Genomic DNA, 13,589 nt, shown 5'->3' on the forward strand with positions numbered 1-13,589 from the left:
GCATTGAAATATTTTGTAGGCATCAAAACAAAGAAAATACAGAAGAAACTGCAAGTGTTTATTGATCACTTTGCCATAAAAAAACTAAAGATGTTGAAGATTAACAGTTAAATGCATCATGAGGTGTTGAAGGAGTCATGGTCAAAATATATAAAGTGGGTGAAAGATGAATGCCAGGAGACAAAGAGGGGCTCTACATATCTGAAAAATGGAAACAGTAGCTTATGATTAATGAGATGGAGCTGGCATGAAAATTTAAAGACAAGGAATTGTATTCTTATTAGCAATGCCAGGCATAAAGAGTCACTATAAATGGCTGAGACTTAATGGGATTTGCTGGAGAAGAGAGGTTTAATAATCAGCCAATTTGCAGGTGATGCAAACCTGAAAGGAGGGGCTCCTATAGCAGGTGGTTGAGCTGCTCTTCATAGGAACCTCAACAAGCTGGTGGAATGATCTTTAGAGGTCCCTTCCAACCTGAGATGTTCTGTGATTCTATGAAAATAAACTATGGGAACAACTTATGAGGTGTCATGACAGAATATTCACAGAAATGTTGTTGGGGATAGGTTGTTGTTCTGAATCGTTTTCTCGGGTTTATAGGCAGCTCTTACACTTGAGTGGGGAGCTGATTCACAGGGTCTCAGTGTATGTCAGGCAGAGAGATGACTGACAAACATAACAGGATATATTCTTTACCTTATGATCCATTGCTCACTGATCTCATGCGTAGAGCTTTTCATTAGTAATGGTTATAATGATTATGCTAATAATGCTTGTTTTCTCATACAGCAATTAGAGGTTCCCACTGTAATGTGTTGAACTGTTGTATCTGTCAACAAATAAAAGAAGACAAGTCTCACTTTGTTCCTCTCCAGTGTAAGCAACATAAAAATCGCACAACCTTAGAACAGTTTTGGTTGCACAGGATCTCTGAAACTCATCTGGTCCAACCCCATGTTCAACCTCAAGTCTGTGTTGTAAAAGAGTCAATCTCTGCCTTATCCCTTTCCTTTGCTGGGATTACCCTGCTAAAGCCTTTCTTGTACTGGGGACTCTAAAACTGGGCACAGCAGTCCCAACACCATTTCAGAATTGCTCAAAATTGGGCTTAATCACTATTTTCAGTTCATGCACCATGCAGTGGCCAATCAAGTGCAGTTCATCGTTTGTGATGACTCTTGTGCAACTTCTCATAGAACCATTTATGTTGAGAAAGACCTCTCAGATCATCCCTGCCCATGGTGGGAGGCTTGGAAGTAAATGATCTCTAATGTCTCTTTCAACCCAAACCACTCTATGATCAAGTCCAACCCATAATGTATTTTTGTAGAGCTGTTCCCTTGACAATTGGTGTCTCTCAATTGTTTGCTGTCAGATATTTTCTGTGAAATCACAGCTCCAGCTTTCTGAGATTCATCTGAATGATAGCCTTTTTATCCAGCATGTGGACTGCTCCCTGCAGTTTGGTGTCAGCCCCAAACTTGCTGACAGTGTGTTTCTCTCTACATAATTACAAACCATCAACCACCCCACAGTCATTTCATCTGGCAGAGCCAAGGTGCTGCTTTCCCAGGTGTGGAAAAGCAAGGGCCTGTTCTGAAGGCACAACATGAGCTCTCAGGAAGGAGCTGAGTAACCAGGAGGAGGGGAGATCTGAATTTAAACAGAAAAACAGCAACATTTGATATAAAAGCAGACAATGACAGCTGCTCTGGTCAGCAATTACTGGAGACTGAACATGGACAGAAGCAGTCAGTGCACACACAAAAGCCCTTCTGATCTGGCAGTGCTCCCATCCATTCCATCTCACCCCATGTACCCAGAAATGCAAGAACAAATACGTGTTTTAATGTTAGTGCACATGGTAATCTTGCAATCTTTATCCAATACTGATTAAAAATATACATTACAGAATTGTCTTCATTTTTGGCTTTTACACTATAGGACCAATACAAAGAAGCCACAGCATGAACAGGATCTTGGCCCAAGGATTTTTAAACTCCCATGGAAAAATCAATGGGCAAGATTCCATCTTGGTAACAGCAATGTCAGTCTGGAGGCAATGTTAAATAATAATAATAATAATAATAATAATAATAATAATAATAATAATAATAAACAACTCAGTAGCTAGTTGAGTTTACTTGCACTGCTGGAGATAAAGATCAAATGTTACTACAACTGGATGTGTCAATCATTAGCAGAGAGTGTTGTACCTGGCCTCCCCACTGACTGCAAATTTCAAGTTTAAGATGTAATACATCCAAAAATCATTTCGGAGTATTCCATCTATTCCAGTACAAGAAGTAAGAGGAAATTAAAATGGAAGACAAGCAAACAACCTCTTTTGTGGATGAATTTAAGCTTGAAAAATATGCTGTTCTATCTGGTCACTAAGTGAATTTTGTAATACCTGTGACGTTGAATCACCTGTCCTATCAGGAAAGAGGAGAGCTATAAATCATCCTCCAGTAAAGAATTCCAGCCAATTCCACAACTACCTGATGAAGGACAGAAGAAACTTCTGATCTTGGTGGACACAAAAGGTAGGATTCACCTTGATTCATTGGCTTAAATTATTGTGATTTTTTTTCATGCATTTAAATACGACCTATCATCAGAAGACTTCTTGAAAAATTTAGGACAGTCACAGAAGAGGATTTTATTCAGTGAAAAATAAGGATTAAATAGGGAATAGTGTAACACAAGCTAAAACAAAAAGGTAGAGAAAATAGATGAACAATCAAAAATACCAGAAAATCCACCTGTATCAAGAAAGCAGCATCTTAGTAAATTATTTGTACATAGAGAAAGGGACAGAGAGACAGTCAAACACATTGAATACATTCAGCTTAGTAAGTTCTATTGGTTCATGTTTCTCTCACCACCTATTTTCAGAGTGGGAAAATTACCACCTTGCTTAATTGACTCCTCTTCTGCAAAGTGGCTGCTAAGTAACCTTTGTGCAGTAATCCTGTACAAGTGCAATGACAGAAACTTTATTCTATTTCAGGTCTTTTTCAAGGATAATAAAAAATAATTAGGATTTTTTTTTTGTAATGGTTATCCAATTAAATTAATAATTCAGGATACACCTTTTTTATTTTTTATTTTAGAAGGAGAGATGGGAAAAACATATTCTTATGAGTTTGCCAAACTCATACAAACTAGGGATGCTAAAGCACCATCTTTCAGTGGCAGATCCCGGTATACAGATGGATTTGCAGGAAAGTCAGTAAGACTTGGCACATGTCCTGATTTATGTTTGATTGAGGGGGAGCAGGGAGGGGGAGAGAGACTGATTTTAGGACCGGTGCCTAGAAATTAATGCAGAGCAATTAAATTTACATCTCATAAACTGTAAGCATTTGGTTGAAATCAGTGGGATTGCCAAAAGTATGTTAATATCTTGGAGTGGGAAACCCACTGGGTCTTAAAAATCATTCCAATGGCATTTTGAAACTTGTATCATGTATTAAATTACCAATTATATTTAATTATAAGTTAATTCATAGAAAATATTACCGTGAATGAATACTTTGCCCATGTCTCTAAGTCAGCTTCTCCAGCTTGGTTTGCAAACTAGAAAGCTTCATCATTTCAGTGAAGAGTTTTTTTCCTTTAATATATGCTTTATGCACAAAAAGGGCTGCTTTATACTTGGATCTCATCATATTTTGCACTCAAAAGACATATTTTTGCTTGTAACTTGAGTACAGCTAAAAATAGCCCAAATTCTATTTAGTTTCTAGTTGGTAAATAAGTGAAAAGCATATTTTCTATGATATTGGGAGTATAACCTTTTGTTGCTAAACACCTAAGTCAGACAAAGGGCAAAGTTTTGTAGCAGCTCTGAGAAACACGAGTTAGAGAAGTTAATAAGAAAAACATTCTGTGATTCTAAAGCACTTCAAAGAGACAGAGGTGATGTTTAAATTTAAAGTAAGGGACATAAAGCAATACTAAGAACAGGATATCAATGACTTATTCTGTTAATTATCCATATGTTTTCCCCTGGATCAACTAGATCTTCCCTCAAATACAAGAGCTTGGAATAAGCCACCCTGTTTTGAAGGCTGTGAGAGTTTAATTGGACAGATGTGACCAGTCTTTCCAGTTTTTTGGCCTCTGAGCTCCAGCTGCCCATAGTCACAGTCCATGGGCTTCGTTGTTTAGCAGAGCTGGAGCAGCATCCCTGCCTAAGGCTGGGCCCTGTGGGTCACCCCCAGAGCAAGGTGAGAGGCTGGTGAAGAACTGGGGCCTTCCTGTAACACCTGGAAAAGAATAGTTTTTCTTAACCACTTGTTCTCCACAAGTACCAGTGTTCTCCAGAGCACCCTGTGTTTTATATAAACTGGTTGCCTCGAGGCAAAGGGCTTTGCTGAATATGAAAGGAGCAGCAAACCCAACTGGCCTCTCCCCAAGAATAATTTAAAACTAAAATCAGCAACCTCTCAAAACCAAACAAGGTAAGCTAATAATGTACCTCTGTGGTAACATGCCCATAAACTCCCTCGGAGTGGGAGGCTGGGAAAATTGCCAGAACAAGTAAATTCCACTGCAGTCACCTGCTTGCCTGCCAGAGGTAGGTGAGCAGAAACAAGCTAAATGTAACTCGTGTGACTGAATGCAGATACCTGAACTTTGTAGTGACCTCCTTGGTCACTGGAGTGGTATTTGAGCCTCCCAGGCAAGTTCAGGGTCTGGTGGATGCTTCTTCAATTAGAATCAGATATTTGTAGGATAACCTGAGTTGGATGGGACCCACAAGGATCATCAAAGTCCTACTCCTGACCCTGCATAGGAAATACCAAGAATCACAATGTTAGAGAGGGCTCTAATTTCTGTTGGCATTTCTTATTACTTGAAATATAATCAAGACTTGTCTTAAAACAAATTGAAAAAAAAAATATTTCTGAAACATGTCTTTCCCAGTTCTGCCCCAGCTCACGTGCAAGATTTCATAGTGCTGGTCACCAAGCTTTGAGCAGGTTTTGGATTTTGACTCCCACACCCAACTGTAGAGATTAGATGGACTCAGTGTCTAATTCCCCTTTCAACCAAAGCACTCCAGTCAGAGCAGGCAAAGGGGAGCAGGGGAGTTTCCAGATTCACTTAGACACAGGAACAGGCTAAGAGCAGCATCCCATCCCATTCTGCAGTTTGAAAATGAGCAATAGGCTTCCTGCTGGAAGGGCAGCAAAAATACCTGTGAATAGCTGTGGAGATATTCCATCAGGGCTACAGCAGGAAGTATAAGATTAAAAAGCAGCTGATTCATAGAAATTTGGAAATTAAAATGAAGACAGAGAATTAATTTTATTATTTTAGTTCTAAAAATGAATAGGAAGGAAGGAAGGAAGGAAGGAAGGAAGGAAGGAAGGAAGGAAGGAAGGAAGGAAGGAAGGAAGGAAGGAAGGAAGGAAGGAAGGAAGGAAGGAAGGAAGGAAGGAAGGAAGGAAGGAAGGAAGGAAGGAAGGAAGGAAGGAAGGAAGGAAGGAAGGAAGGAAGGAAGGAAGGAAGGAAGGAAGGAAGGAAGGAAGGAAGGAAGGAAGGAAGGAAGGAAGGAAGGAAGGAAGGAAGGAAGGAAGGAAGGAAGGAAGGAAGGAAGGAAGGAAGGAAGGAAGGAAGGAAGGAAGGAAGGAAGGAAGGAAGGAAGGAAGGAAGGAAGGAAGGAAGGAAGGAAGGAAGGAAGGAAGGAAGGAAGGAAGGAAGGAAGGAAGGAAGGAAGGAAGGAAGGAAGGAAGGAAGGAAGGAAGGGAGTTGAAAAAATGCCAGCAAACGCACAGGAGAAAGATGTATTTTGTATTCAGAGAAATGAAAGCTCTGTAAAAAGAAAATTAATTCCTCATTCTCACCTTTTCAGAGATGATTCTGCCAGTGGTGTTCCTGTGTCTCACAGCTGTGCTGCCTCCATCCACTGGACAGGTAAAATACCTATCTCTTGTTTGTAAAATTTGGGTGGGCCCTGAGGCACTTGTATACCAACTGAATATGGCTTTTCCCATGCACACCAAACATATGCAGAAAGAGTCTGATGAGATATTTAGGATCTGGAATGCATTTATTCTTGAAGTAATAGATATAGGATCTGGAAAGTGTTTATCCTTGAAGTCTGCTTCATTTCAAAGCAGTTGTCTGGTTCCACATTTGCACAAAAAAACATCTAAAGATTCAGCATTACTTGTAAGTTGGGTCAGAGATAACTGTATTTTCCAGAAGTTTCCATACACAAATGCAATAATCTGGACCTCCTAAAGATTTAGCACTTTTCCCATTAATTCCACATAGGTTTACATATAATTTACTTACCTCACTTCCTTTCTTAATCTCCGGTCCTATTGCCTCTCTCTTTCCTCACAGTCCCATCCACTCAGCCCATATCCCTGATTTCCCTCAAACAGCTAAATTAACACCCTGAATTCACACACAGAGTGGTTCCTCCCAACCCAAATTTAGGCTGAAATCTGTAGTTTGCTACTTCTGCATCATGTGACCTATGGCTTGACTGCATTTCCCCCTAATTCTTCAATTTCTCCTCTCAATGCTGCAGTCTAGACTAGTTGGGAATGGATGTAAAGAGGAGGCTGAGTTCCTCACATGGCTATTTTTTAATGAGAGAACATGTGAAAAGCATGAGAAATTTTATCAGTTGTGACAGAATTGGAAGAAAATCTATGGCAGGAAAGGTATAAATATTTTCTGTTCAGTGGGATGTCCAGATGAAGTACTACAAGAGGCCTGAGATTAAACAACAGATTTCTTCAATAGAAAAACATTGATAGGAAAGTTTAAAACTAGACAGAAGAGAAACACATCATAAACACAATTCATACATTCTGATGATTTTTAGATCCTCTTTCCACAAAACCTCATTAGGAAATTGTAATATTGGCAAATAACTCTGGTTCTGTTGCCTAAATGTACGAGTCTACAGGCACAGAGGCATTCCAGGATATCTCAGTCCTCCACAGAGGATTGGGAGATACAATCCAGGAATCTGGGTTATTACTGCTGAGCTCTACACTGTGGAACCAGTGAAATGTTGCTCCACATGGCAGCATCCCTGGACACACTTAGGAGACAAAGAGGACCAAAGTCCTTCCTCCCTCACTGAGATTATCTCCTTGGTTGATAATAAAATTTTGCTATTTTAATATTTCCTACACAGGATGCAGGATTTAATAACATTCAAATCAAACAGAAATACAGCTTTTTTTTTTTCTTCTTCTTTTCATTTTTTTTTTCATTTTAGGAATCTGCAGCTCTCAGTGCTCTGTCAAGCAGCAGAGCAGAGCAGCAAAAGTTGATTGTTGACAGACATAATGCCCTCAGGAGAGGAGTAAAACCAACTGCCAGCAACATGATGAAGATGGTAAGTTGTGTGCTGTAAATCTATTTTTAATGAGTGGTGGACTCTGTGAGAGATACAGGACTGTATGCAGGGTCACATTATTTTACTTAGCCACAAATTCCTTCTTCAGACCTTTCCTAAGGATTGAGCACAGCCAACACCAAGAGAAATATAAGGCTGGGCAGGTGGAAGGGGAAAAAAAATTGAAAATTTGGTGGTGTATCAACAGTAATGTTTCTTGTGAAGTAAAATTAAAAGGAGAAGAAATATCCATAGCATAATTAATTTCTTTCTGATGCATTCTTCATCAGGCTTTTCTTCCCTTGGTGCACAGTAACTTTGCTCCTACCTCCCTCTCCCCTCAAAAAATGGGATGAAAAGAGTTTTGCGTTTGACATTTTTCTTATTTAAATGTAATTTTTGTATGCTGCTCCTTTGTGAGGGGTTATTCACGAGTATGTGACAGACATTTTCTTCTTTTCTTAAGGAATGGTGTCCTGCAGCTGCAGAGAATGCCCAAAATTGGGCCAATCAATGTACTTTAAGGCACAGTCCTCCTAATCTGAGGAGAACTAGTAGGTACAGCGTGAGTGGAACTGAACAATATCACACATTATTGATGTGGCCACTTTGGGGTTTTGCTTGTTGGGGGAAAATGAGATGAAATTTTAATTCCATATTGACTGGTTTTTTGTGTAACAAAGGGAAATTTCTAGGTAGAAATCTACCAGCGAGTGAGAAAAGTTCCCATTCCCATCCCAGTTTTACATAGGTATATCCCATTTCTACAGCAGATGAAAAAATTAAATCATACTGATAAAGAATATTCTCCTAAAATATCCATCAGAAAAAAAAGCAAATCTAGAGATCTAGCGCCAGCTAAGTGCAGAAACCAACTAACATGTGCTGGTTTGAAATGTCTGGGAAGAAAGGGGCAAAAGGCAAAGGTGTAAAACTAGCTGCTGGTGCTAAGCATAGTTTCTCAGACCAGACTTAGAATTTTTAAATCCCCGGGCAAATTGCAACCTAAAACTGTCTTTGAGGTTCAGATTAACACTTCAGTCAGTCACTGGATATTGAATTTAGAGCTGTACCATGTTAACATTCCAGTGTGTTGTTGATGACTTCTACCCACACCATATCTAAGATGTGGACAGTCTTGTCAATATATTTTCCTAAAATCCAAATCCTCTGTTTTTTGCCAGGGTGAATCCCATTTGAGGACCAATGCAGTGGGGTTAGACCTGAATAAAAGCAGTAGATAAGAGCAGTATAGGCATTTTCTTGTGTGCCAGGAGCAAAATTTGGGTTATTGGGATATTCCCAAGATTACTGGGCTGTGACCTGGGTAATGATTGTGTTGGCAACTTCCAAATAGCAAAATTACAGCCATGAATCTGTAATGCACCTGTGCAGGTGTTCCTGCAGTCATGCAGAATGTCTGCAACAACCAACCACCAGCCAAACAGGCCATGCTGCAAACTGGCCAAGTGACACCTTAGTCTTTACCAAGGGTCATGTCACTCAACTGGAAAAAAACCCCAACATCCTGCTGCCCCATTTAGAATGAGAATTTCTATGGGAATCATCCTGCCTTTTGCTTGTTTGTTTTGTTGGTTTTTGTTGGGTTTTTGGTTTTGTTTTTTTTTTTTTTTTTTCTCATGTGTATATTATCTATGCATTTCTCAGCACCATTCTCTTTTCAGATGTACTATGTGGTGAAAATCTCTTCATGTCCTCTGCCCTGTTCTCATGGTCAGATGTTCTTCAGGCCTGGTACAATGAGGAGAAAAATTTTGAATATGGAACTGGGGCAAAACCAAAAGGTGCTATGTTTGGCCACTACACTCAGGTAGATGCATTAAAAAAAAAAATATATATATATATTTCGGGCTGAACAAATAAATGTTAGCTAAGCAAGTTTTACCCTCTCATCTTTAAAGGAATCAAATACAATGGAGACATGAGAGTTATTCTGACAAAACAAGATGAAAACTTTCAAAGGAACAGAATTAGAAAGAAAATAATAGGTAAAGTCACAAAATTAAAATGAAAATAATGGTCTAAGTGTATGCAGGAGTAAAGAGTAAAAATACTGGTATTTCAAGACTTCAGGAAGCAACAACTTATATGTTTAGCACCTGAGAATTGCCTAGATGCTGGAATAACAGGGTTATTAAGGTGTCAGCAAGGAAATATAAATAGGTTTGTTGCAGTCAACAGAGTTCTTTTGACTCAGAGGAGCTGGAAAATGGCTTATCCTAAACTTCTCCAGTACCTGCATAAAACACAGGATACAGAATTTTACATCATCATTCCTACATTAACAGTCTCAATTGAATGCAGGCATAAAGACAAAATTAAAAGTTTTATAAACATGTGTCTTGAATTATTATTGTTATATTCCCAATATTCTTTGGTTGAATAGGGGTGAAAGCAGATTTTCAGTAACGTGGGGCTCATATTTTTACCATAAAATGTAAATAAAGTGACTTAACATCATTGCACATTTCTGTGATGCATATTGTATTTAAATGACTTTTAAATGCATATTTTTCATACTCCCATGATATTTATTCTTATACCTACAGATGGTTTGGCACAATTCTTACAAGGTTGGATGTGGTTTCTCCTTCTGCAGCAACACAACGTACAGTTACTTTTATGTCTGCCAGTACTGCCCCGCGTACGTATTGATTCTGATTTTGGTACTTGTTACATTATCAAAATTAGTCAGGAGTTGGTGAAATTTGTATCAGGGCACATCACCAATAACTGAGAAACAGGTTGGAAGACTGTATTAGGAATATGAAAGGACAGAAACACACTCATGAAAAGAGTTGTCGAACAAGGAAAGGCATAAAATATATAAAAGGGACACCAATTTTCAGATTAAATGTCACTTGCCTAAAAATCTTAATTTTCACAATAGTTAATTAGAAATAAATATTTTGCACATTCTACTTGAAATGTCAGTTCAGAAAGGCATACCAATATGTACAGTACAGTATAGTGAAGACTATATTTAATACCAAAATACTTTAACAGGAATGTTAAGGTAAAATGATGATTTCAAATAGTGCCTAAAATTAATTTCTACATTCACAATACCTTGTTGTGGGTTGAACTTGACTGATCCTCAGTAGCTCACTCAGCCTCTCTGACTCTTCTCAACAGGATGGAGTAATTAAAAAATATGGCAAAAAGTTCATGAGTGAGGATGAGGTCAGGGGATTTCATTACCAAATACTGTCATGGAAAAAAGAGACTCATCTTGGGAAAATTAACTTCATTTGTGACTAATCAAATCAGACTAGGATAATAATAAGTAAAACCAAACCTTAAGTGCCTTCTACCAGCCATGACCTTCTTCCCAAGCTCAGCTGGACTCCTGATTTTCTCTGCCTCCTCCCCCTCAGCAGCACAATGGGATGGGACTGGGGGCTCTGGTCAGTTCATCACATGCCATTTCTGCCACTCCTTCCTCCCCTTGCTCTTCCCCCTCTCCATTGTGGGTCCTTCTCACTGGAGAGAGACCTCCATGAACTTCAGTGTGGGTCCTTCCCACAGGCTGCAGTTCCTCCTAAACTGCTCCAGCATGGATTCCTTCCATGCTTCCATTCCCTCAGGACTGGACTGCTGCAATGTGTGTCCCCCACAGGGTCACAAGTCCAGTCAGGAGCCTGATCCAGTGATGGCTTCCCATGGGATCACAGCCTCCTTCAGGCATCCTCCACAGGTTGCAGGTGGATCTTTGCATCCCCATGGGCATCCATGGGCTGCAGGGGCACAGCTGCCTCTCCATGGGCTGCACCAGGGAACCTCAGCTCAGGTGCCTGGGGCACCTCCTGCCTCTCCTTGTGGACTGGCCTGGGTGTCTGCAGAGTGATTGCTCTCATGTATTCTCACTCCTTTCTTCTGGTTGCTGTTGCATGCAGAATTTACCCTCCACTGAATGTGTTACCACAGAGCCACAATCACCATCACATGGGTCCAGCTTGGAGCTGGCCAACTCTGGCCCTGTCTGGAGCAGAGACAGCCTCTGGTGTCTTCCCACAAAAGCCACCCTTGAAAATTCCTCCCCCTCTCTGCCCATTGCCAAAGCATTTCCAAATAAACCCAGCACACATGAAAAAATTTACATATAACCAAGGACCAAGCATAAATGTAACCTTGAGTAACATAGGTAACTGAGTGTAAATCTAAACATCTTTATAATTTAATTTTCCTCTCAGATGTGGTGTAGTGACTTCATAGCTGATGTTGGTAACATTGATGTTTCAGGGGAAACCTAATAAGATCAATGAAGACACCCTACAAGGAAGGAGAGCCCTGTGGGGATTGCCCCAATGCTTGTGAGGATGGATTATGCAGTAAGTTCCAAGCATTTTAATTGTGACATGGGTAAAGTTGACACTTAAAAAAGCCCTAAACAACAATTAATTTATGCATACTGATTTTTAAAATTATTTCCTGAAATACTAGGCCAGAAGCACTAACAAAGAATCACATTTCACCATGCTGTCTGCTTTACCTAGGTGAAATAACACTTTTCCATGCCCAGGAGAGATAAATCTCATCCTTGAACCTAAGAAATCCTAGGGAAGGAGGGGACTTCTTTACTTTTTTTTTTCTCTTCTTCATCCTTTAAACAACGGTGGCAGATCAAATGGAAGTAGCAACACTCTTGATAAGAGCAAGTGGCAAACCTGACTTTTTAGAATTCTGATAGGAAATAAAAACATATGGGCTAAGTCTCACAATGCAAGATTTAATTCATATCTTCTGTTATTGAATCAACCAAATTCTCATCACAGGCTGTAGGATAAAGAAAGCTTTAAAACACTTTTTTGGATATGTAAGAATTCTCCTTGAGAAAGCCATTTATTTTCTACATGTGGTCATATTAGTGGTTTGGATGCTGCTGGGGAGTAAATGGCAACAGAGAAGAAAACATTACAGAGAAAATATTGTTCAGAAATTATTCTGAAAGGACATGATGTGGGTTTTCACTTCCCACTCATGATTAATTTTGTGTTTCAAATCATTTTCAGCCAAGCCTTGAAAGTTTGAAGATGCTTTTTTCCCACATTCCTGGCACAGTGTCCAGGATGTGCCCAGAGCTTCGTGAAGTCCACTGCTCTGCTCCTGTCAATGCAAAACTGGGATAAAAGAACAGGCTCAATTTTTACCTTCCTGGACATCCATCTCCTTAATGAATTCTTCCACCAACACTGATTCCATCCTGCCTCTCCAACATATGCAGAAGGACTGGCTTCAGTACAGTGACTCACACCAGAAAGATCTGTAGGATGATGTACATATTCTATTTATATAATGGTCTAGAGCATGGTAGAAATCTTAATTTAAATTTGTTGTTTGTTTGCCAGATATATTTAATTATTAGCTTTTCTCATCTTTCTTTTCCCAAAATGTTATCAAATAAACATTTTTTTAAAGGTCTGTGGTTCCATATGTTTATTATGTTCTTGGCATAGATGGATAGTGCTTGGTCATGTAACTACTTTTAACTTGATTGAAATTTTAAACTATTGTACTGTTAACAGGACCAGAAGATAAACAGGATTGCTTGAAATATGTAATTCTTAAAAGAAATTAGGAGAGCAGAGCAGTTTCCTGTAGATCTATTCTGGTTTAGAATCTGTTGCTGACATATGTTCTACTGTAAAATGCTCAGTTGTGAAAAAACACAAAAAATACCCCCAAAAAGCCACACCAAATATAGTTAATTTAAATTAAAAATCCTGTTTATAGTGTAAGATTGCATTTAAATACAGGTAACCAAACTTGTCTTGTAAAGAAAAAGACTGTCTGAGAAAAGGGCTTAATTCACAATAACATATAGTCAAAAGGCAAAGGTCCCTGGATTTGGAAAATTTATTTTTCATAACAAGTAGACATGTGTTTCAATTTTTTTAATATGTTCTTTCGCTGTATCAGTCATTAAATTACTCATTCTTCACTGACCAGTTCATCATAATTTTCATTCTTATTACCATGAAATAAAATTTTCTAAACTTCACCAAAGTTGTGACTTTATTAGCATTAGGTGTTGAAGGGAGCCTAAATATTTAGCAGCATGAGCAGAATCAGGTTATGTGAGAAGATTTCCTAAGCAAAAGCAGAAGTCAGGCAAGCAAACCTCCATCAGACTCCCCTTCAGAGAGAAATAACAATTTTCATAAATAACCTGCAATCCCCACTTGGTGAC

General features: G+C 39.0%; 1 protein-coding gene and 1 long non-coding RNA gene across 4 annotated transcripts in view; one reads left to right on the forward strand and one right to left on the reverse strand.

Moving 5' to 3' along the window:
* Positions 1-2,568, reverse strand: part of LOC135295862 (uncharacterized) — a 16,393-nt gene extending 13,825 nt beyond the window's left edge. For all 3 annotated transcript variants that reach the window (XR_010357927.1, XR_010357926.1, XR_010357925.1), the window contains exons 1-2: positions 2,417-2,568; positions 700-832 (exon numbers count right to left, since the gene is read on the reverse strand). This is a non-coding gene — a long non-coding RNA (uncharacterized LOC135295862). The remainder of the gene's footprint in view (positions 1-699; positions 833-2,416) is intronic.
* LOC135295861 (cysteine-rich venom protein kaouthin-2-like) lies at positions 2,447-13,341 on the forward strand. Its single transcript, XM_064411648.1, has 8 exons — positions 2,447-2,549; positions 5,870-5,931; positions 7,259-7,378; positions 7,845-7,932; positions 9,064-9,209; positions 9,949-10,043; positions 11,642-11,730; positions 12,412-13,341. Exons 2-8 carry the CDS (start codon positions 5,872-5,874, stop codon positions 12,420-12,422), a joined length of 609 nt encoding a protein of 202 aa, XP_064267718.1. The 5' UTR covers positions 2,447-2,549; positions 5,870-5,871; the 3' UTR covers positions 12,423-13,341.
* The last annotated feature ends 248 nt before the right edge of the window (positions 13,342-13,589 follow it).

This window comes from Passer domesticus, chromosome 3, assembly GCF_036417665.1.
Source record: "Passer domesticus isolate bPasDom1 chromosome 3, bPasDom1.hap1, whole genome shotgun sequence".
NCBI lineage: Eukaryota > Metazoa > Chordata > Aves > Passeriformes > Passeridae > Passer > Passer domesticus.